General features: G+C 36.9%; 1 protein-coding gene across 1 annotated transcript in view; it reads left to right on the forward strand.

The window, feature by feature from the left end:
* Positions 1–1,530: 1,530 nt before the first annotated feature.
* AK5 (adenylate kinase 5) overlaps positions 1,531–25,633 on the forward strand; it is an 89,884-nt gene continuing 65,781 nt past the window's right edge. Inside the window, exons 1-5 of the mRNA XM_008941859.1 lie at positions 1,531–1,711; positions 2,644–2,811; positions 8,835–9,004; positions 9,125–9,238; positions 22,339–22,530. Of these exons, the coding sequence (XP_008940107.1) occupies positions 1,543–1,711; positions 2,644–2,811; positions 8,835–9,004; positions 9,125–9,238; positions 22,339–22,530 (813 nt within the window). The 5' untranslated portion in view covers positions 1,531–1,542. The remainder of the gene's footprint in view (positions 1,712–2,643; positions 2,812–8,834; positions 9,005–9,124; positions 9,239–22,338; positions 22,531–25,633) is intronic.

The raw sequence follows: 25,633 nt of genomic DNA on the forward strand, positions 1-25,633 counted from the left end.
CGCGCAGGCAGCCGCACCCCTCCGCGTCTACCTCCGTCCTTGAGCCCCGTCAGTCTCCCCGTCTTCAGCCGCTCGGGAAGGGAGCAAACTTGTGTGTCCGCAGCGCAGAGGACCCCGGGGGCCGCCCTACCGAGGAATTCGGGCGAGGGTTCTCTTTCAGCATTTCTCCGGATTTTCACCGGTCTGCGTGAGGAAGACACCCGCAACTGTTTAGCGAGGTTTTGTTTAGCTTCCTACAAGTTACCTGCCTCCAATGGTTGGTAATTACTTTTCTGTGCAAGGTGAATTTTTTTTTTTTTTTCCGAATCAAGAAATCCTGCTATCTATATAAAAACCACATGCACAGACACATACACACGTGTTTTTTCCCTAGTCTGTTCTGAATCTAGACATTTTTATATCTATTTGAAAATTACAGGACATAGAGCATGCTAATGTTTTACTAACACATTTAGAACGTGAATGGTTTAACAAGAGATGCAGACAAAACTGTTTTTCTGCAGAGGATCAAAGCTTGAGCTAGCAATTGTTTTTTAAAATGGTGCATATCTTCTGCAAAAATATATGGCTAGTTGCTGTGAGCAGTTAAGTAGTACAATAAGGACATAGATGCTGTCATGTTAAAAATTATGTTCCATTTTATAAATTCAGATCCTGAATTTGAGCTGTTTATGTTTATTACCAATACCAACCGTGACCCTCAAGTTTATTTGCACAAAAATTAGGAAGAGCACAAAGGAACAGAAATCCTCCTGAAATGTTTGTTGTTAAGAGAAGATTGGATGCATTTGTCCTGTGGAGAGGTGAGATGATGACTTATGTATCACTTTGTCAAGGAAAATCAATTACCATGCATCAGAGGAGAGCCTGGCATTCCTTCTTCCACGCTTCCCATAGTGTTCGTAGGTGCGATGGGTACAGAATTAGTACTGTTGGCAGGGATTTTCTAATGGCTATTTCCAGTCAAATAAGTCTGGAAACACCTATGAACTTTAGGGTTGGTTTTTTTTTTTCCCAGTCCTGATGAAGGTGATGTTGGAGTATTTCTTGTCATTTTCAAAAATATTTTTTTCTTTTTTTGTGTGTTGGCTCAGGAATATGGATAAAGTACTTGTGGGTGCACTGTTCAATAGGGAAAAGGTACATTTTAATGATCTATCAGGCTACACAGAATATGGAACTTCTAGGGTTATCTGGCATACGCATTGCTCTGCGTATATTTGCCGGTGGTTGGTAGTTCTAAGAAAAATGCAGGGAGCTTTTTTCCTGTTTTCGATTTTTATTACAGTGCAAACAGGCAAATGTAAAGACACAGCCACGAGTTTCCTGTTCTAAATCATTTTTTCTGACATTGGCAGACCAAAATCATATGGTTTTTGAAGGCCTCACTCTCACACATTGGCTTGATGTGGAGAGTGAATATATAAGGAATATGTGATTTCTCTGTGTGAAGTAGAATTCAAAGTGCTTGTTTTTTTCCTGGCATCTATCGTTATAGTACGTATTTATGATCTTACGTTGCAGAGTCTGTTGAATGGATTAATGTGTTACAAACCTGATGACCCAATTGAATATTTGGAAAGTTGTTTGCAGAAAGTGAAAGAGCTTGGAGGGCCAGAAAAAGTGAAATGGGACACTTTTGTCAGCCCAGAAAAGAAGACCCTGCCTCCACTCAATGGAGGACAATCCAGGAGATCTTTTTTCAGGAATGGTAATGTATTAAGTACAAAAATAATTATGTTTCTTGTACTGTGGGTGGGTTTACATCCACTACTGAATTATTTTATACTTACATAGCAGATTGTGCCTCATTCGGATTTTCCTTGAAGGAAAGGACTCAAGGATTCTGCTTCCTTGTGTTTTGGCACTTTTTTCTCCTCCCATAACAGATGCTATATAGGAGAGGAAATTGTGATCATTTTGCAGCTTAAAGATGGGTATTTGCTGTGTAAATGTTTAACATATTAATGGAGAGATTTCTCATATCCTACCTAAAACGTTTGCAAAGATAGAGGCAAAACTGACTCAGTTGGACTTGACTTATATTTTTGGTTGGTCCTTATGGGTGACATAGATACTAACTTCAATGCATTTACTCTAGGTAGTTTTTCTAGCTTATATTGGATTGATATGCTAAATACAATGTAAATCATAAACTGTTATAAAAATGTGCATTCTCAGAAAATCTAAACAAATGTCATACCAATACCTATAATTATTTTATCTGTAATGTTAACAAAAAGTAATTAGCTCATCCATTCAGTTGCCATAGTTATTCTTCCTTGCCAACCAGCATTTCATTAAACTAATTAGCAAGAATACTAACTCAGTCTCTGTGTACAACATGTGTCACCAAAAGAGCTCTACTTAATAGTACAGGTTATCTGCACAGTACAAGGCTTTTCTTCTTGAAGGCCACTGCTGAACTCTGGGTGCAATGCACGGATTTCTACAGAAAAGCTGACATGCTTGTAAAGAGACACCAAAGAAAGGTGACTTCTAGTTGTTCCAGTTTAATAAATCAGCATGTTGTAAAATTAGGAGATATTTATACTTTATTATACTTATTTAAAATTCTATACACAGTAGATTTAGAGTTTTCTGTGTGTTTCCACAATTCCCAGTTTATCTTCTATTTTACAGTGATGCCTGATAATTCTAACTTCCCATACCGACGGTATGAGCGACTCCCTCCCATCCAACAGTTTTCAATAGAAAGTGACACCGACCTCTCTGAAACTGCTGAGCTAATTGAGGAGTACGATGTATTTGATCCTGCAAGACCTCGACCAAAAATTATCCTAGTCATAGGTATGAAGGCAGAGTCATTTTGACAAGATTTTATCTTTGTCACTTTTGCCTTTTTATTTGTACAGCAAATACATTGAATGCCTATATGTATTTAAATACTTTTTTTTTCATCTGCTGTAGGAAGTGGTGCAGCCCACTTAGAGTGTTTCAGATAGTGAAATTGTTAGTGCTGAGGGTATAGAATCCCAACCGTAAGCATTTTAGGGGTTACAGTGAGCACCTGTGGTCATGTTCTGTCACCTGGAAGCCTTTTAGCAGCTGGAGAAGACATGGTTTGCTTATGGAGCACATCTGCCAGTTTGATGTAATCTAAAACAAACCAGGCTCTTACATTTCAAGACAGCTCCACCATGTGAACCAAAGTGCTCTTCTGAAGCGTGCTCTGTATCTGAGATGTACTCAAAGCTGCCCACAAAAAAGGATATTTAAAAACATTGGGTAACCCAGCTTAAAAAGGTCACAGGGAACTTTTGTCCCTTATATTTAGAATCTTTAAAACTGGTTGGTATGTCCAGCTGGAGTGAGTGTACATGGTCACTAGTCCATTTCATTGATGAATTAATCCCTAGATCTATTTGGTGAATGAATCTTGTGCCACCTTCCGGGAGATGGAGCAGTCAGTTAGCATTAGTTAATTGTGCTCTCTCCTCAAGTTGTCTCTTGTGTGCTGTTTAGTGTCCTTTCTAAGCAGCTCATACTTTTTACCCTCAGGCTTCCTACTCTTTATTAAGAAATAGCTGCAGTTTCAGTCTAAATCAATTTCTGAATTTAAAGTTTTTGAGGTAGTTTTCTTGTCATCTGGGATAGTTGCCTTTCAAAATTTTGCTGCCCAGCCTGATTCTCTGGGCTGTTTAAATAGTTACAGCACAGGTGCCAGGTGATGGAGAATCAATCACCTTTTTTGTCTATAAAGCATTATTCGTATTAGAAAGAGATTGCTTCCATAACAGAGAATACTATGTAGTATAGTAAAAGAGAATAGAAATGTCTTCTCTGTATTACAGAGTGGGGTGTCTAAGAACAGCATGTTCTCTATGCTTTGCATCCAGCAGTCCTCAGAAATGTGATATTGGAATATACTGAAAACAGAAAACCAGGCATTTTTTCTAGATGCTTGTGGTATGCCAAAAGAATTTCTTAGGCATTTGAGTTTTCTTAATCTTTTGTTATGGAATTACAAATCTCAACTTGCAAATTTCTCCATGCACTGTTGAACTATAAAGCTTGCATTAGATGGAGAAATAACACATGCCTTTCTTCCATCTTAATTAATTAGCTATCTTTCCTTTTCATAAAGGAGAATAACCGGCTTCTTTTCAGTGACCACAGGAGGCTCTTAACATTTAAATCCATGTAGCTCTGTTGCAGCAGAGTCATGGATGAAGGTTTGATCTAGGTGAGATAAAGAGAGATTGGTTTTCTTTCTGGAACTGATTGCATGGGTATTTGAAGTAAAATCCTTGAATGTCAGCATATAGTGAATGGACGATGGATTTTACAGCGCTTTTCTTTCCCCTCATTTATATAGGGAAGATTGTAAACATTTCACAAAGGCTGTTTCAGGTTTATTTTTCCAGCTGAGTTTCTCTCCATCTGTGTGCTACAGTGTGATCTGATAGAAACACAATACCATACGTAGATTAGTGGCTACTGCTGGGTTTTGTACAGTATCAAGAAAATTTCTCCCAAATTCAACTTTCTATTGAGAAAGCATATCAAAACGCACACTGGAAGGAATAAAAGAACTAATATACTGAATGAAAGAGAGAAAATGAAAGAAGAATATTATTAATTTCAAAAGGCAATGCAAAAATTGTACACAAAAGATGTGTTGTGTATTTTTCAGTTTGCATAAATCACCAGCAAAAACTTCACTTAGGCAAACTATTTGTGCCTAACTAGTGATAACTAAACATACTGCCTAGTTCAGGTGGTACTGGTCCCATTCATTGTTGGGGACTGAAGTGAATAGATATGAAAGACCTGTCTTCTGCTTCACATATTAAGTGAACTTTTCTTTAATAATGCATTAGCCCAAGATTTTCTTAATGCTTCCATAAAGGTTTTTACAGCTTCTTGCTTTATGAAATCTATCATACTTAAAATGAACCAGGTAGCTCCAAGGCAAAAGAGAACTCACTTACAAAGATGGGGGTTTTATTATTTTTCCATATTTGCAGAAAAGTCTTCTAGTGAAACGTAAAGCTATAAAGCTGCAAGATGAGCATGTGACTAGATTTTAGAAAACTCAGAGGGAATCAGTCAGGATGGCCCACATCTGAATCACTGGAAAATTAAGTTTCTAAGGCATTATAACGCCAGGAAACTAGGTTTTGTTTAAAAATGTACATCCTAACATATTTTGACAAACACATTTTTACTATTGATACAGCCCGAATACAAAGATCTTAAAAAAATTAATTACCTGGTGTCATAAGCCTCGTAGATTCATATGCTTTTAAACTGCACTTAATTAAAAATATTGGTTAATATTAAAAGAATATATTTTCCTTTTAAAACCAAAGTTTAGAGGATAGCTCAAAGATAGTGCTGTCAGCAGAGGTTGGCCTGTTGATTTGTTCAATCCAGTCCACAGGTAGCTTTTAAAATTGTAAGTTGTTTCAGATATCTTACTATTACATGAATTTTCGCTGAATTTACAACAATATAAGCAAAATTGAAACTTTGCATTTCCGTTGACAAAACTAGCTGCTTCAATGATACTTCTTAGGCATACAAATCTATACTGGAAACCATTTAGCAAACGTAATTTTACATGCAACAAATGTTCCCTAGTCTAGACATCGTATAAGAAATATGTAAAATAATCACACTTTTCTTGAATAATGTATAGTAACAGAATAAATGAAAAGAATGAAAAACAAAAGTGATTTGATTTTCCTTTCTTGTGAACAGTTTGTCAGTGTGATTTATCAAAGAGTCAGGAATGGATCTATAAATTACAATGGTTTGCTGTGGGAAGTAGTTTTGTCCTATCACTTTTCAATTATTTTATTACGTGAATGTTTCCTTTTAGATTGCAAACGGATAATCCCAGTTTGCTATAAAGGGATATTTTTGGATTAAGAAAAACAAAATAATAAGTTTATGAACATTAAAGCAAATACTTTATTAGTTTTTCTTTGCTTGTAATTCAAATTGAAAGAACAGAAGTGCCAAAACCCACATTTTTTTACTGCTTCTCTTTACTGGCAAAAAAAAGCTGTCCCTAAGAGGAGGGAAAAGTCAATCTACTTGGCTTCAAAAAGTTTTTTAGTTATTTTATGGTTTTACAGAGACCGATGATTTGTAAGGAACAGTTTTGGTTTTCTGTCTTCTCTGCTGGAACATGGATACCATTTTCCTTGTTGTCAAGTTTTCCGTTTCTAATTTTCTACCTTAGCTATATATGTTTTACATCTTTATTGTTTCTGAGGTGCAACATGGCCTGTTTCAAACTTGTGTCCAGGAAGATAACCTAAATTGCCTTCCTTGGAAGTATTTTGTCTGCAGGAGTTAAGCACAGCATTGGCTCCAGTATGCTTTACAAACCCTTTGCTCCAAAGCACAATTACAATTACAGTTACCAACCTTTTTTTGTTCCAGTAGCTAGGATTATTGCAAGTAAATAAAGTCACTTAAATTCATAGTAAAAAAATGTTACACATATGTATAAACACACATATATAAAAAATATTATTTCTGCATTATGCTCATTAGGTTGCAATATGTGGCTGTATATATAGAAAGAGGGTTGCTTATGGAAATTTGCAGAGTTTGTAGACATTCCAGGAATTGGTAATAATCCTATTCATTCACCTGGCAAAATCTGCTCCTGACAAACTGGCAGCAATCACTGAACAATTAGCTGCGCTTCTTTGTGCAATTGTTTTCATCTACATAAGGAAAAAGTCACTGAGAATCAGTTACCCCAAACCTACTATGATTCCAGATTACCAAGAGCCTGTAATAAACTGTAACATACATAGAATTCTTGTTTGAACATTTGTATCAGTTAGAATTTTGATACAGGAGTGAAACAGAATGTGAGGCTTGGTGAAATGCATTTGTCATGGGGAAGGCTGAGTGTGCCATCAAAGGGGGTGGGAAGAGCCCAAGCAGAACTGCTTTGTAGCCACACATTGGAAGCTTGTGTAGCTACAAAAAGGAAACATCCTTTATTCTAACGAAGAGGATAGCTAAACTGTCGATGAAAAAGTTCAAGCTGAAAAAAATAAGCCCATCTAGATCACCTAGAAGAACTGAGATGGAAGAATAGCTGTAAAATCTAACATAACCAGCTGAAAGAAGTGCAAAGGCGTGTGCCTTTTCAAGAGAAAAGCAGCAAGTGAACTGAATGAGGGAGAAATATTTTTCAGTTGTGACCTTACTGTACAGAGATAAGATACAGTTTTCCTTTAATTTCTTTGCTTGTGCGTTTTGTGAACATCTGTAGCTGTACTGACTAGTTGGATTTTATGGGTAAATACTTACATTTGCATTTATCTTAACCTGTCTTGATTTACACATTATTTAAACTAATTGCATAATTATAAAACTCTTTTTTTGCCCAAGAGTACAGATAACTGTGGGCAGGGTACTGGAACACCTTAACAATACACAAGTTTCCCTGTGCATTCTTTTCAGATGGGTCCTGAGCTGAGTTACAAAGGCCAAGTGGAGAGTTACCATCACATCAAGGGTACAGACAAGATCCTTGTGACACTGAAAGCCCTCTGACATGTAATATTGGGGCACCGTTTTGAACCTGGTTACACAGAGTGTCACAAGCATGTATGAAGAAGTAACATAAAGCTTATCCTGATATCAAACCTGTGTTACTTATATAAATACCTAAAAGCTATTTATGGGAATAATACAGCTAATATAAGAAAGATTTATGTGATTATTAGCAAGAAGCTCATTGTATTCATATTTACTTTCACTGCATTGCTGTATTTTTCGATGTTCATAAAAAATGTATATTATATTTTTAATAAATCTTAATTCTTTACCTGTTGAAATAAAATTCAATATTCTCACACACAATTCCCCAACATATAGATATTTAGTGTTGAGAATTAATATCAGAACATTTGTTTTGGTTTTGCTTTGTTATGCTACTCAGTAACATGCACTTTTTTAAGCATTTATTTTTATCAAAACTCTTCCCTATTTTTACACACTGGATTCCTGCTTCTCTGTTCTTTGTATCATAATGTGTTATTTTAGTTCAGACACAGTCTGATTTTTTTTTACATACGTTCTTGCTTCTGCTGTCCAGCTGACCTTCATTTCAGCATTTCCTGGTATATAATGTAGCTGGTTTCTGTGATTTTGCCACCTATTCTGCTTGTGCTCTATTGAAGGATGTCTTTATTCTTTAGGTTGTCCAGCAAATTGAACCTAACAAATTGCTGCTCTATCAGATGCTTCAGGCGTCAATACCAGAAGTATGTGTGGTTCAACTAAAGTCCTTGTACCAAATCACTATGGAAACATCTCTGTTGATTATTTAATATTTTTTTCTGTATTTTTAAATTAGAAAAACCTCCAAAACTCATGTAAGCATATTTAGGAGCACATTTTATTAGTTCCATTTCATGACTAGTCTGTTGATTGTATTGGTGTATTTAACACGTATGATTCTTTCTGACTTGAAAACACTTCGGACTATCTGGCTCTTTGTTTGGGTTCACAGAGCTGAAGAAGAGACCAGTTCATTTGTCTATTCCTTAAATACAAATCATGAAAAATTCCTTTCCAGGAACAGCTTTAGATTGAGGTCAAGCCTAAAAGAGTGTGTTTATTTTTAATTCACAAGTAGACCTGTATTCTTTTTTAATACTTCAATTTACAAACTGTTACCTTTATGATCAGGTAGATGAGACCCATTTTTAATGGCTGGTAACAAGTCGTGCTCTAATAATGGTTGTAAAATTGTTGCCGATGGCAGATTTCACACATGAGGTGATACTGCAGATGAAAGCTTAATTTGATGTTCTGCTTATAATTAACAATAGGTGGCCCAGGAAGTGGTAAAGGAACACAGAGTTTGAAAATAGCAGAACGTTATGGATTTAACTACATATCAGTTGGTGAATTGTTAAGGAAGAAGATCCACAGCACAAGCAGCAATAGAAAATGGAGCCTAATTGCCAAAATAATTACTACTGGAGAGCTGGCCCCTCAGGTACAATGTATCCTGTGTTAATATTTACTTTCGAAGGATTCGTGCATGCTGTATTAATGTGTGCTATCAAGAAAGCATCTTTTACAATATTAAATAAATAATCTCTTTTCTCTGTGAAAGGAAACAACCATAACTGAGATAAAGCAGAGACTAATGCAAATCCCTGATGAAGAGGGTATAGTGATTGATGGATTTCCCAGAGATGTTGCCCAGGCAATCTCCTTTGAGGACCAAGTAAGAGATTGTTTTTATTCTTAAAATAACTTACATATCTCTAGAACAGTTAAGCTTCTTGAAATCATCAGTCAGATTCCAAGAAAGACTAGATGTTACTTATAACGGGGCATTGCTCTTTAAATCTTTGCAAGTACATAATTACAGGTTGATAGAAGGTTATTCTTTTATTTCACACTCTACTGCATCCTGTCTGAAGACAGAATATTTTGTAAAAAGACAATGTCGTAATATAACCAACAATCCAAGGCTCTTCTCTCAGTAATGAAAATCCTCTCAAGATGAAGAAAATAACATCACATCTAAAACCCAATATTTTTTGTATATTAGTGATTTGGAAAGGGAGAAGACATCATGTTTCCATATCTATTTGTTCAGTTGAATCTACCTGAAGAGAAACACTTAAATCAATGCATATCTTCATAATGCATTTAATCTCAGTTTTATTCCATTGCATTGAAATGACTGGAATAAAGTAAGGGTCAGAAATCCCCATGTTTTGCAGGTTTTTATAGACCAAAAATGATGCTCTTTTTTTAAGAAATCTAGATACTTTTCAGTCAGCTAAAACTGTATTCCCAAGTTCTATTCACATGTTATTTTCATGTGTATATTTTAAACTAATCTAAAAACACTTAAATAGAGTGGAAAAACAAACAGCTTGTGTAATTTTCTGATCAAGTACTGTTAACAGAACAGTTAGGGTCACAAGTAAAGTTACAGTTTCAGTGCTGAATTTTTAGAGTGTCCTTCATGCAGAGCATTTCAAAGTCCTTCACAATTGCTGGCATACTACCATTTCTGTATTTCGAATTCTAGGTGGCATTGCTGAGACAGAAGTAACAAAAGAAAAAAACTAAAGAGGCATTTTGTTAGTGTGCTTCTATAAAGTATTATTCTGTGCAAAATTTAGAAGACTGAATTGAGGAAATTAAAGGAAACACACAATAGTTATTACAGAAAATAGCCAATGACTGCCAACTGCATCTCCTTATAATTAACAAAGTAGAAGATTGACTGTTTTATAAATGAAACAGCAGAAATTTAGGCCTATTGGTCATTTCCTTGCCTCATTTTTCTTGTCCAGCATATTGTATGATAGTGTGACTTAAGTGCATTTCTTGGTGCTATAATTTTGTGCTGATTCTGTGTTTGATGAAAGAATGAGGGATGTGAAACTGAGAGAACTGATCAGAGTTAAATTAAGTGCTTTGAGTTATCCTAGGGTCAGATTATCCTTCTGCAAAGGAAAACCAGTTAAACAACACCTGAACACCCATCATAGATTCCATTAGTAATACCACTAAGTAGTGGAGTCCAGGAGGTAATAGAAAAAGCTCAGGCAGTACTGTGCTGTGGAAGGGGAGAAAGATGTGCCCTGTGTTTCATATATGTTTGAACCCTCCCTTTGCAACATTCTAATACGCTTTTATAGTATGTCCTCATTTAACTTGAAATATTCCCCTCTGCCAGCCTGGTTAGCTCTTGATGTCTAGAGAAAACTGCATGAAAAAAAAGACTGATGGAATGACAGATGATAGAAGTCCTAACTTAGGCTCCTTCTTAGTATATTCTATGGCTTCAAGGATGCTGTAGATTGGTCTGTTGTGCAGGGCTTTTTTTAGAGAACAGAGAGGATGGATTTAGTAATTTTAGACCTGCCTATGTTCTCAGAGAGCTCCTTTGTTTTCAGTCTAATGGGATTTGCTAAATCATACTCCTCAAACCTGGTTCTCCCTGAAAAATAGATAACTGAATCTCTAAAGAAAATCCTAGAGCACTTCATATAGGGACACCTTTCAGTCTCACCTGTTCTAAAATAAAAATAGGAAAGGAAGAAAGAATCGTAGAGTTTTTATAGGAGCACTGGAATGAAAATTTGGTCTGTTTAGACTCCCTTTTTTCACCTTTCTTTGTAGCTGACCTTTCATATGAGCATATCTAAGTACATGGAAATAAGTGTATAAGGGATGCCCATATTTCAGCATAAATCTTCCATTTAATCCAGTGGGATATATTCAGTGTTTTATCTTGGATTTATATTTTAAAGAAATAAAACATGCTTGTTATTTCTTTAAAATTTTCTCTTTAGTAACCTATAATGCTACACACATAAATAGAAAGGTCTTGTCATAAGGAAAGGGGACTACTGGCAGACATGGTATCTTCTTTTATAGGATGGGGCTGACAGTAATCCATAGCATGTCAGGTTCTTTACATTAAACATGTTAACGTTTTAAAGGCACTTGGAGGTCCCTTGATGGGAACTGCAAGAGACTGGTGGAAAATTCAGTAATTAACTGCTGTGATAATATGTGTAGGTCTGCAATTAAAGATGCTATGGGTGTTTTCTACAGCTTAGAAGTGTTATAACATTCTTGCTAGCAGTGTGTAGGAGAACACAACAGAATTGTTCTCATTAGCCAGAAGTGACAAGATGAAAATAATTAGTTGAAATTTCAGTAAAGGAAGTTTCAATTAAATAGGAAGACACTTTATATTAAGCAGTGGAACATCCTTCTGAAGAAAAGGATGAAATCGCACAAAATGCAAATAGCCAAATCACATTACTCTGTTATATATATGCTGTATCTTTATTAATACATCCTATGTAGAACACTGAGATCTGTTGGTTAAAAGTTCTGATACAGAACTCATTCTTATTGTTATCAGTAATTTTGTTATGGGTGAAAACTTACTTATTCTTACGGATGGTGACCTTCAGACTTATGTACCCGAAAACAACAGAAAAGGTTGTATGACCCAAGCAAAGGTTACATTTAGGGGAACTGCCAAAAGGTGCATGAAGTGTTAACTATTGATTTAACCGTTTTCCCTCATTCATGTTAGTTGTTTTGACTATGAAGGTTCTAAAGTGCAATTGTGTGCTTTAGAACAGTGACTTTACATTATTATTTGTTCCATAAAGCAGCTAGAACATGTTTGGATTTTATGATGTAAATAAAATAATGACAGTAAATTTGTATCAGGGTAAACAGATTTCACTGGCTTTCTCAGTTCTTTCAGCTATATAGGATTATAGATTAGATGCCAATGGGAGGAATGAGAAACATGGACATGGGTGACTGTTCATTTATCCTTTATCATTTGAGTAGGTTGGGATTTGTTTTCATCTGTAATCCCATAGAAGCTTGAAAAGGGCAAAGAAGCATTAATTTTATAAGTGGTGTTTTCCATTGCATAGCTTTTATCCTTTGCTACTGTTTACACAGAGAGAAACAAACTCCAAGAATGTATGTGGTAAAACCAAAAATAAATTGTGGGGGGAGAATGTGAAGGAAAAGTTATTAAATGGAATGGAAAAAGAGATGAGTAATACAAGATATTGAGACAGGAGGTAAGGCTGGAACAAAGACTCAACAAATGTGAGCAAAATAGGAAGTCTGTAAACAAAATAGGTTACAGAAACTTAACATCACCCCAGTTCAAGAAAGCAAGTCTTGTGTTTATTGATTGTAAGAAGTCTATATTATTTTGTTAATTATGTGTTATTCGTCTTTGTGAGGCATGATGTTGGACTTGATGATCTTGGAGGTCCCTTCCAACCTAAATGATTCTATGATTCTATGTGGTGGGATCCAGAAAGTATGTGGACTCAAGAATTCAAAACTTGAACTAGGAGCTGGCCACAGTGGTCAGTGAAAGGTGGACCAGGAGAGAGCCAGTACAGTCTGGTTTAAGCCACATCATCTTCTCTTTCTCCACCAGTGCATGTTGTGGACAGTGGATGGTAAAGAACTCATAGGGCATAAAATCTATCTTGCGCCCAAACATTAGCACTATAGTTCCTTGAACGTTGTTTACTGAACCTTTTTGTATATATTATTACATGGCTTTCACCAGTAAGAACTATGCTCAGTTATTGTGTGTCCTTGTAGCCAGGAAGGCCAATGGTATCCTGGGGTGCATTAAGAAAAGTGTATGCAGCAGAACAAGGGAGGTCCTCATCCCCCCCCCGACTCTGCCCTGGTGAGACCTCACCTGGAGTATTGTGTCCAGTTCTGGGCCCCCCATTTCAAAAGGGACAGAGATCTACTCAAGAGAGTCCAGCAAGGGGCTACGAAGATGATTGGGGGACTAGTACACCTGCCTTATGAGGAGAGGCTGAGAGACCTGGGGCTTTTTAGTCTGGAGAAGAGAACACTTAGGGGGGAGCTAATTAATGTGTATAAATATATGAGGGCTGGATGTCAGGAAGGAAAGGGCAATCTCTTCTCACTTACGCCCTGCAACAGGACACGGGGTAATGGTCACAAGCTGGAGCACAGGAAGTTCCACCTGAACATGAGGAAGAACTTCTTTACTGTCAGGGTTACAGAGCACTGGAACAGGCTCCCCAGGCAGGTTGTGGAGTCTTTTTCCTTGGAGACTTTTAAGACCCGTCTGGATGTGTTCCTGTGTGACCTGCCCTATACGAGATGGTCCTGCTCTGGCAGGGGGGTTGGACTCGATGATCTCTGGAGGTCCCTTCCAAGCCCTAACATTCTGTGATTCTGTGATTCTGTGATTATAAAGTAATTTAGATGGGAAATGGTTCACAATATTAGTAGCAGAGAAGGAAAAGGTCAGCTAAGGTGCCTGGTTTCTCTTGCAAGAACATGTAAAAATCTAAGTGTACTGTGTCTGCAGACATCTTTAATGTAACCAATTATTTATGCCAAAATGATTCCTTCAGTTTAATGGCTCATATAGCTGTTAATGAGACGACACTATTTGAGCCTTCATAATCTCTTCACTTTGTGAAAAAATCAAATGTATACATGTATATCTGAACTAGTTACAGTACCTGTCCTGCATAATGTTCAAGTATAGAAGTGTACAGTGACAATGAATTCTTATTAAACTTTGCTTGCAATTGCTCTTGGTACTACCAGCACATTTTTATCCCTTTGACTAATCCTGAAGCTGAACTTTTCTCAGGGAAAAAATAGCTATTTTTAGTAAATGAGTCAAAACAAACCAACTTATGCTAACATTCCCAAACATAGGTACAGCTAAAAGATGATGATTTCTTCCATATTGTGTTGCCAGACTCTTGTGTGGACAGTAAGTTCTCAACACGTTGCTAGGCAGAATTGTATTAAAACACATTGCATCTCAGTGACTAAAGTGCCTAAGATAAAGTAACGTATCATTTGCAGCACTCACAGTATTTCTCTTTGTTCTCAGATCTAGAAACCAGATGTAACACTGTTTCCAAGCAATAACATGAATCTGGAATAAGTGGATTAAAAATCACTTTACACATCTAAGGAATTTTACATTCGAATTAAAGCTTTCTTTCTCTCCCTTTTATTGTTTCATTAATGTCACTATTCCTATGAAGCAGATCTTTTGAGTAGGAGAGAAGTCTTTAAGATGTCATCAGTGATGTTTTCAGATTTTCAGCAGCGCTTGGCAAGCAGCAGCAGCTCTGCCATTCTAATGACTTGCACCAGCTTCATTTCTTATTGCTCAGCTACTCATTGCAGGCTCCTTGCAGCCTGTGAGAACTCGGATCCATGAGCAGTGCAGTTCTCTGAGTTTCTCTCAGTTTGACATGACATACAAGTCTTCTCATTGGGAGTCTTGGATTGTTAACAAATTCTAACTCTCATTTAATTCCAGAAAGCAGAGTCAATACTGCCAACTCTTTTGATGGGGTTACATTTCATAAAGCCCTGAAGTCACATGACTGTGAGAGTCTCAGCTCTCACTTTAAAACAAAGTTCCAAGCAGTCATGACTGCAGAGGAAAAAAAAAAAAAAAAAACACCATGAATTGTAATGTCTTAAAAGCAAATAGAACTTCCAGTTTATATACTTGTTTTAAGTATATGATAATTTCTGAATTCTGATCATTTTTAAATCCTTCTGCATAGTAGTGCAGTTTTAATACTGATTTATTTAGCCTTTCAGTTTGAGCCTAGGCATAAAGCTATCCTAAACCACAGATTTCTAAGGTATCCATGATCTCTACTGAGTGTAAAGAGTAGAAAGGTCTTTAGATTCCAAGCACACTTCTGCAAAAGCTGAGAAGATGGTTTATTTACCATTAACCTGTCAGCTTGAAATTCAGAAAGTCATCTGCAGTACCAGCATGCTCAAGCATGCTAAAAATCTTCCTTTCCAGTAACCCTGTAATAAAATGCCTCTGCGTGGTGTATTGAACTCAAATGACTTGTGAAGAAACTGCAGTTTGACTTCTGCGTAATCCCTCACATGGCAATAAGTTTTTACCCTTCTCAGGAGAAACAATATCTCAATTCTGTATTTTCCAGTTAATTTCAATTACTGCTTTGGTTTAGGTTCATCGTGCCCCCTTTGAGTCATTCATGCATAACTTTCTCTCTGATTTCAGTGATTCCTTGACCAACATTAACCTTGTTAGTTTCAGTAAAGTACAGATGAGATTTGCTTAAGATATATTAATTGTAAGTTTTGTTAATGGTGAAATGAAATGTGGAGCAGGTATTAATGAATATTAATTAATTAATATAATTTAATTCCTTGATAAAAGAGAGGGACTATTTTTGTAGCAATTATCTTACAAATATTTTTGTATTATAGGGCATTGATGACAAGATTATATTTGAAGAAGAATGTTATTTTAAATAATAAACAGAGACAGCAAATTTTACCTGGTTCTTCGTTTAAAATGTTCTTAAGAATATTCATAAATGCACTACTTCTACAAAGAATATCTAGTTCATCTTGGCTGTGATTTGAGTTCACTTTTTAACTCCCAAATATGTTCTTTATGAAAATTATTACGGGAATTAGTTGTGCTAAAGTAGAACGAACTATGTAGATGGCACAATATAGGATGCTGGGAAAAACTGACTTGTCCTCTGACAGCCTCAAAGGCTAAGGATAAGCAGTACTGTTCCTCCAAGTCCAATACGTAAACCTCCAAGCAGAAATTATGTCAGCAGTATCCCCCAAAGTTTGACATAGGTGTTCATGGCCAGCTGACCTGTGGTGGTCTGGCTGCCAAGCTCATGCTCTGCAAAGAGCTTCTCATAGAAAACCTTCACTGTCACTGTCCAAGAGTGTGGGCTCCAGAGTAACTACAAAAGTGAATACAGCCTTTCTGTGAATCTTCTTAAGGGAAAAGGATCTGTTCTTTACAGTAGATTTTTGTTCTGGTAAAGGTATTTTTTCCTACATCATAGTCTTTGTGCCTTTTTTATTTCATTCCTTCCTCAACTTCTATCTCCCTTCTCCCAGATTTTGACATTGTTGCTCCAGGCTGATAAGCGTCAGTCCCCTGTGGGATATATGTACACAGTCATCTGTATGAGGGGTGGGAGAGGTAGTACATCAGCAGTCTGCATTGCTGTGGTTCCTCTGATTCGTTCTCTTTGGCCTTGTGAGTTTCACATTGCTTTCTTAAAGCTAAGCCTGAGCAGCAATCCTGTGGAATGGTCCTACCATTGTCTGTCATCTCTTCCTGGAAGCTAGAGCAATCTCCTGGGCAAGGCAAGCAGTGGTTTAGTTTTCTGATGGGTAAGAGACTTAGTCCTCAGGTTTCTTGTTTTTGGAACAAGGGCTCTTTTCTGCTAGCCAAACTAACCAAAGGTGAGCTCATCCTATTGTTGGTCCTTAATCCTCAGGAGAGGACCTGATGTTGTCAATTCAGAATGGATGCAGGTGGGTGCTGAGCAGTTTTGAACCAGAACTCTGCTTTGACCCTTCTTTGTAGCATTAGTGTTTACAGGTAGGGATTCTTATCCACTAGCTACCCTACACAGGTGAAAATCTGAATCAGTTCTCACTAAAGGTACCTGCTTCTCTCAGTCAATTATTAGGATGCCTAATTATGTAGTGTGAGCAACTTCCTGGAAGCTTATTTCTTGAGCAGTGTGAATATGATTCAAAAGCAGTTACCAGAAAAATTCTGTCAAGCAAGATTCATTCTTTGACAACATGATTCATGATTTTGCTTTTCTAAAACAAGAGAAAACTATGCAAACAGTCTAGTAATGCAGCAGAGATAGAACTATAAAAAGCAAATCAGTAATTACAAGGGAGAGCACCCATACAATATACATAAACTAACTTGGTAGTAACCTTTACCAATTAGAATAAAATGCACTGTTAAATTAATGGCAATTGTTCATGAGCTGTCACTTAAGTTTTCTCAGGAGTATCTGGTAGAACATACCAGGAATTAAGAAACAGAGCACTTTCGTCTTCTGCCTAATGAGGAATAATGAGAGAGAGTGTAATCATGTAATTTCTAGCAAACAACCACACTATTCTCACTAACAAGAGGAGATGTAGAAAATATCCCCAGAGAGAAGAGAGCATCCTTCCACTTATACTGCTTTACATCAATAACACCACTGACTTGCATGGAAATACTCTCAATTTACTTCTTGTTCCATTTTGGGAAGGAGATTCAGATCCAAAGAAAGTAGAATATACTTATTAATAAATACTATTCTAAAAAATGAGAGGATGTACCCAGCAGTTTTGTCCTTAGTTGAGGCCATATGCTCTTTGTCTCGTTTAAAATTCAGAAGTTTGTGGATAACCAGAAACCTGCCTGTTGCCATACACAGAGATTCCCGTTCTGCTGCGTTCCAGTAAGTAGTCACATTCACTCCCCTGAGCCTCACCGTCCTTCCTCATATGCATTTCTGGACATGAGTAAGAGCCTTTGCCTTCAGCACAAGATCAGCATGCTATGGGAAAGCAGCATAAAGGAATCTGGTTCTTCTATCTGTGCTTGCTCTGTAGAAGAATAAAACTTCTTCTGTAGTCAGAAAACTCAAGGGCAGTTAGATCTGAGTTTAAAAAATAGGTTTGTTTTCAAATGAGCAATGAAAAAAAAAACCTTTCCTTGGTTAGAAAAAAGCAATTTGTACTTGTGTTTACACAGAGAAACTAGCTGTTTCCACAGAAGTAATCCCAGATGCTCGTACGTTCACACTAGCCTCTTATGTTCCGACTTCAAGAATTTATAAGCATGTCTTAGAGGCAGGTGCAGTTCATTTAAGGGGAAGCAGGGTGGTTCATAAAAACAGGAGTGAAATATCAATAGCATTTCATGGGTTTACCCTGAAGGTTATAAACAGATGTAGAAGTAGATTAAGTGCTCTTAGGTCTGTATACCTACGGATGTAGAAGAGATGCATCTAAAACCAAGCAGAGACTTGTGTTTATTAAATGTTTTTCAGCTACTTTCTGTTTATAAAGATGCATATCCTGCAGGTAAAAGATGAATTCATAGAGACATCCCATAATAAGAATCTGCTTTGTATTCCTACCTCAGATATGCTTGAATAATTTTTTTCCACTTCAAAAAAAAACCCCTTTGAGACCATATTTCATTTGAAACTAGGCAGCTTGAACTGAGAACTTGAAACCATTGCTTTCATTGACATTGTTTCTGTGAGTGAAATGTATTTCAAACTACAAAAGCCAGAGTGTCATAAAAAATAGTGCTAGTTCTTGGGATTCTGATACTGTCTTTTGTATTGTTGCTGTTACTAGTAAAAAAATTAAGAACAACAGTGCTCAGCTCCTGTAGAGAATTTTCCATTTTAAAAAGCACTAGGAAACAATTAAAACCTAATTAATTAATTTTCACTGTAATTACTGTGTTGTACCTTGTTATTAAACACATTTTACGATTAAAAAGAAAAAAAATAGGGCCAGGAACTAACTTACAAGGCCAATGCAGTTTGTGGGAACTAAGCAAATGAGAACCTGCACACCTGACGGTTTCATGGTGGCATTCAGATCCTTCCCTTGCTGTGGGGCTACATTTCACCCATGGTTTCTTTAACAAAGAGATACTGACTGTGGAAAGCTAGACTCTCATTTGTGTGAAACAGGACATCTTCCTTTTATCTCCTTCCTCTTTCCTTTAGGGTGAATAATGAGCAATCTATTTATTCTAAATACTCTCTGTGAGGTTTGATTTGAATTTGTGATACACAAAAGCTTAAGTTCTACACTTGAGGAGAAGAGTACATGGTAGGTGCTAGTCCTGAAGATACTTGGGAGCAAGTACTGAAAGTGTGGAGAAGGCCAGGTGTGGCTCAGAGCATCTAAAGATTTCTTACCCTCATTTTTCACTTCTTCACTATTATTAGGATCCTCAAAATGGAAACACTACGTAAAACTACTCACTTGTATAAACTCCTTTTGTTCTTCACTTTACTACATCCCTGCTTTGCAGTTGCAGTTTCTGAGTTCCTGTGTAGTGTATGTTAGGAAGCTCCAATCAGCCCCATACTGGTACTTGGGATGTCTCTGTGCTCAGTCAACTGCAGTGTGCATCAGCCATTCCCTTTCATGAAACAGTGTTCTATGACCAAAAAGGCTTTGAAATCTGTAGGGTTTACTTTCACAATCTATCTGGTTTATAGTTTGAATTTCTTTACTACTGTATGCTCTTTAAATTCCCAAATTTCTCATTACGCTTCACTACTAATGAAGCATTTAACAGAGCAACTTTTAATAATGTTCATAATGCATGAAAGTCTAAAACAGAAACTTACTTTCATAGTCTTTCATGTGAATAATTATGTGCCTTAAAGCTATTGTGTGACAGCAAAATTAACTGTCATAAATAATTCATTCCATGAGAGGACAGAATAACGCTGTCAGTTATGTATTTAGAATAGCCTGAAAAGAGGAGGAAAGTTATTTCGTTTGTTGACATTGAGAAACGTGTGGTAGAAGTAGAAGACAGCTTCTCTCCCTCTGCCAGTTATTTAAAAAAATATTACAAGGTTAATTGTTTCAAAATCTAATAAAGACCATTAAAAATTATGAGAATTAGTATTTTTGGGATTTGGTTTGTATTTTGTGTCCTCATGTCTCCAATCACCTACAGTGTTTGTAAAAATAATTTCGTTTTAAAATCTTATTTTCTGTAACGATAAAGAGGCCACCATCCTGGCTGCTGGTGCTGCCTATCAGACTGTCCTTTGTTGTTTGAAAATGGCTCTGCCTTTTATCCACTTTCTACTTCCTCATCTCCACATCCTACTCTGTCAGTGACCTCTTTTGTAAAGGCTAATGACCATAACCACTGTTTTCAAAACAAGTTGTGCTTGTTTCTTTTGACTTCAGAAGAACCTTTGTGTGCTCAGACTGCCAAGAGAAGAGGCCAGACTGTACTTCAGGTAGTATTCCTACAAATGGAATTACCTTGGTTATTAGTCTTCCAGATTATTCACCTTGAAGTCTTGACTATTCAGTCTAGTTTATGGTTTTCTGTAGGCAATTTAACATCCTTGGGTTGGGGAACCTAGATATAGTGTGTTCAGAAGCATAACTGGTTTGTTCTGGCCTTCAGTAGCAATGTGTTAATAACAACTGTATAATGAACATAAAGATGTAAATCAGTTCCTTCTTTACACAGCAGTAGTTAGTGGTGATACTTTTGTATAGCTCAAATTTGACTATGAAATTTACATAGTATCAAGATGAACAAAGACAAAATTATTCTGTAGGCAGGAAACACGAATAAAACGTCTATTTAACATTCTGGAGCGTCTACCATAATTTATAATGTAACTAGATGATGTCATTTCTAGAATAGTAGTTTTTAAACTAATATTAGTTAAAATTAAAGCTTTTTTTTTTTTTTTTTTTGTTCAGGTAAGTAAAGGCAGCAGAAATGACTGCATGTGTATGTGGAAACAAATAAACCCTTTCAAAACCACAACTGGATAAAAACTTGCACAGTACAATAGGGTTTGATTTTTATCTCAAATGCTTCTTACAGATAAATCTAATGTTTTATTAGCAACACTGAGCTAGTATCAAAAGATATTCAGCTGAGTCTTTAAAGAGAGGTAGATTTCTTTCTCACAACCAGGTAGAGGAAGCAACAAAATCAGATCTTCGGTACATGGCTAATATACAGTTGTAGCCCCATTTTAAAAATCCTGGGAATTCATGTGTCTAAGTGACTTGAGGATGAGAGGAAACAGCCTCAAGTTGCATCAGGGGAGGTTTAAATTTGATATAAGGAAAAATTTCTTCATGGAAGGGGTCACCAAGCATTTGGAACTGGTTGTCCAGGGAACTGATCAAGTCACCATCCATATAGATGTGGCACTTAGGGACATGGGTTAGTGGTGGATGTGGCGGTGTTAGGTTTACAGTTGGACTCAGTGATCTTAAAGGTCTTTTCCAACCTAAATGATTCTATGACTTGTTTTTTCCACTGCATGTATTAAATAGTGGTGACCTCTATGTTTAGCAACATTCCTAAGCAAGTGAGGCTCTCATTGCTTTCCCTGCCTCAAGCACCAGACATATTTCTTCTGTAACTGTTTGATAGCAGGAGTAACCAAAACTTATGAAGAATGCTGAAAGCCATAAGGGCAACTTCAGTTTAACTAGGAAGGAGTTAAACTTCAAAAAGAAGTTTTTCTCATTGCTATAAGGCTGTAGTTCCTGCATTTTAGTGCAGGCACGGGTGTGAAAAACAGTGCTCACCACACTGACCAAAAATGATAGTACAAATTAAACCCCTCTTAAGTGCCACATCTAACCTCTTGAAAAGTGCGCTGAAGTTTGGCTGAGATTTAGGGAAACAGAGAAAGTCTTATAAGAAACTGTGGACCTTGGAACAGGATCTGTTTCTACCTCATCATAGGCATCAGTTAGCTTCAAAGTGGCTGCTGGATTTTAATCACCACCTTACTTAAAGGTAAGTAACTTAGATGGAAACCATACAATTATTTTCCTGCATAATATGAGACAATTGTATTTTGCTCATATTAAGGATTTTAATTTTAGCTAGGGGAACCTTCTGGTAATGCAAGTGATGAACATAGTCTAGAGAAGGGTCCTGGGGTGAGATAAAATTTTTTTCACTAAACTTTTTCCTTAAAATTTCAGGTGAAACATAAGAAGACAACATGGCCCTCCATAAGGCCCTCAAGCCTACAAATTTTTTTTAAAAATACAACCAACCAAACCAAACTGAACAGAAAATTAATTACTTCATCAAGTTCCAACTTATGCAAATGTAGCATACCTGAGCCCCATCTAATACTGGAATTGTTGAGCCCTGTAACACTGGATAGTCAACTTAATCACAAACTTCTTGACCTGTTCTTTCCACAGATCTGTACCCCAGATTTGGTGGTGTTCCTGGCCTGTTCCAGTCAAAGGCTGAAAGAGAGGTTACTGAAGCGTGCTGAACAGCAAGGAAGACCTGACGATAACCTGAAAGCCACTCAGAGAAGGCTGATGAATTTCAAGCAGAATGTTGTCCCGTTGGTTAAATATTTCCAGGAAAAAGGGCTAATCATCACAGTAAGTGTACGCCCTTCAGTATATACCTCTGAAACCCAAGTTGTTGTTGTGGTTATACTTGCCTTCTTAGACCTTTTGCTTTAAGATAGGCTAGATGAGTCAATTTAGGGTTTAGGTATACACAATGGTTACTGAAAATAGATTTTCAGTTTGCTGAGAGTATTTTCTGCAAAATGCAGCAACGGAGAGCAAAATTCACATGCTTAAGTGGTAAGCATCATGTCAATTCTTTGCTGTAAGCATAAATTGCTTCGCCAACTAGTTGCAAGCTGTCTGCTCAGAAGTTACTTTTGTAGAAGAAGAGATTTCTTTGAAATACTGATTGCTATTCCAGTGCCAGCAGTTTGCTCCTTTACAAAGAATCATGTACTTTTTGGATGATTGTCTTGAGAGGGGAGGAAAGCAGAAAAAAATTATTTTCCAACTGAAAGCATATCCGTTGTTGGGTTAAATCTATATACATTCTTAAGGAATATAGAAATATATCTGACTGTTGACTGACTCCAGTAAATAAAAAGTCTTTAGACTATCTTACCATGGTTTAAATGTGCCTTATTATGTGGTCTACAAGCTTTAATGTTTCAGACAAAAGTGTTGATGACAAGAAAATTGCAGTGTAAATAGAGCGTTTGGATATCAGTAAGAATACTGATTTCTGCAATATGTGGGGCAAGAGAAACAATCGCTGAACACAGAACATACCAAAAGCTGCATTCATAAATAAAGCCAGAAGTACTTTATGGAAGCAGGGCTAGCTTCCCTGTGCTTAATAATCACAAATTCAATGAGCAGTTGACAATGATTGAGTTATTGACACGTTCTAAATTACAGACTGTGTCAGGTCATAGTAGCACACAGAACTTGGTACCACATATGGTACCACAAGAGCACAGATGCCCTTTGTTTCTTTTGCTAGCTTAAATAATTGAGGTCGTTCACATTGGTATGTTCTCACAGCAAACATGACTAATTTTATGTGCTGGTCAAATTTATGATAGGCCGAAGCATCCTTAATTGCAAGTAATCTAGTGATGTTGGTAACCATAATAATGCATTTCAACATCTTTGTGAATTTCAAAATGAAAATCACAAGTCAGTACTATGTTGTTTTCTCCAGAGAGTACTTGCGCTGCTTGAGAATTTTGATTAAGTCTGGAAGGACGAGAGGACTGGAATTCTTGGAAGTTGTTCTTCATTATTGAGGAAGTGTGTATTTTGTGGCATTTCTATAGCCTTTACAAGCACTGTTCTTACAGAAAGCATAATTAGCTCTTCAGGGAAAGTGAGCCTTTGTAGATAAGGCATGTGGGGCATCTGGCTAGAATGCGTTTTCTGTGATGAGACCTGTAAAACAGATGGTTCTCCTGTTGAGGTTTCATCTTCTGCTTTTTAGCTTTGCTTCCTGAGAATTCTAAAGATAATTTAAATTGCAGTGGTCACCTTCGATATTTCTTTTCTTCTTGAAGAAAGCAGATGTTTGTGATGAGTATCGAAATGGTAACATGCCATGTGAACATTATATTACTGTCCACTACAGAACAAGGAAATAGCATATGCAGAAAATACTGACTTGGCCACATATAAAACCAGTCTGAAATATGGAAAAAATCTGTAAGACTTGAATTTAACTGCTTAGCTATATGGTATCTACTCGAAGGGTGTAAATATAATTTCACAGAGATCTAGAAATTACTCTAGATTTACATTGGTGTAGAAATGAAGAGAATTAGACTTTGGAAGGAAGACTCTGTTGTTCACCTGTCATTAGAGCTGCTACGTTGCAGTTGCATTTCCCTTGTTTCAAAACCAGGATGCATTAGTAAAGTCAAGCCCTGAGAGTTAGATGCATGAGTAATTTCATGGCCAGTGGATGAAACAATTCTTTTCTGTAGATAATGAAGAATATATACGTCAGACCTCATTTCCATAGAATCATAGAATGTCTGGGCTGGAGGGGTCCAAAGGTCATCTAGTCCCGCCCCCCTGCCATAAGCAGGGACATCTCCAACTAGATCAAGCTACTCAGAGCTTCATCTAGCCTGATCTTGAACGTCCCCAGGGATGGGGGCTCCACCACCTGTCTGGGCAACCTATTCCAGTGGTCCATGAGCCTCATATTGAAGAACTTTTTCCTAACATCCAGCCTAAATCTCACCTTTTCTAGCTTAAAGCCATTACCCCTCGTCCTGTCACTCCAAACCCTTGTGAATAGTCCCTCCCCTGCTTTCTTGTAGGCCCCTTTCAGGTTCTGGAAGGTTGCTATAAGGTCACCCCGGAGCCTCCTCTTCTCCAGCAATAGCATTTTATTGCATATGTAAGATTTACTTTCTGGTTGTCTAAGACAACTAAGTTGGTGAGTGATAAATAAGAAAAAGGAGTAGCTGGGAAAAGAGTAATGAGAAGAAATTGAGCATGCATACTCCAGAGCAAGTAAAGCAGCTGAAAATTTCTACAAAAGGGCATTTTTTAAAACTACGTGGCATTGAAACAGAGGAAACATATGCTAAGTTTACATAGAAAACTACATACTACTAGAGCAAGTAGTAAATTTTAAATAGTATTTTTAAAAAATATTTATTTTTGTCACCGTTTGTTCCTTTACCTAGTGTTCAATTTATAGATCACAGAATCGCTTTTGTTGGAAGAGACCTTTGAGATCAACATTATCTACAGAGTTTTGACAGTCTTCTCACAATGTGATTTTTTTTCATACATTCAGTTTGTTGGAAATTCATTTGTCCAATGGGAAAACGAAGTATGTTTCAGCCAGCTTCCTTTCCTCTTAAGTAAATATCAATGGAGATAACAGATTTTTTCTTACTCCAAAAGGGTTTGATCCCATTGTCTTCATCACTGATGAAGTTAAGCTGTCTTTTGGTTTTGAAAAGGAAAAGAAAATTTTTCATAGCCTTCCATCAGTGGAAAAGAGAGAGCTTTCTTAGAAAGCCATAGGATCCAAGAATCATTGCAGTCTTTATCACCACCTTCTCCTGATGGAGGCCTGCTATCTTCAACTTGCCTTTACTTGTATATATCTGTGTAATAGTTGTGCTGTATTACCATTTCTACGTACATTTGATGCACTTGTCCATGCGATTTCCCT

The sequence above is a fragment of the Merops nubicus genome, unplaced genomic scaffold (genome assembly GCF_000691845.1).
Source record: "Merops nubicus isolate BGI_N331 unplaced genomic scaffold, ASM69184v1 scaffold20066, whole genome shotgun sequence".
NCBI lineage: Eukaryota > Metazoa > Chordata > Aves > Coraciiformes > Meropidae > Merops > Merops nubicus.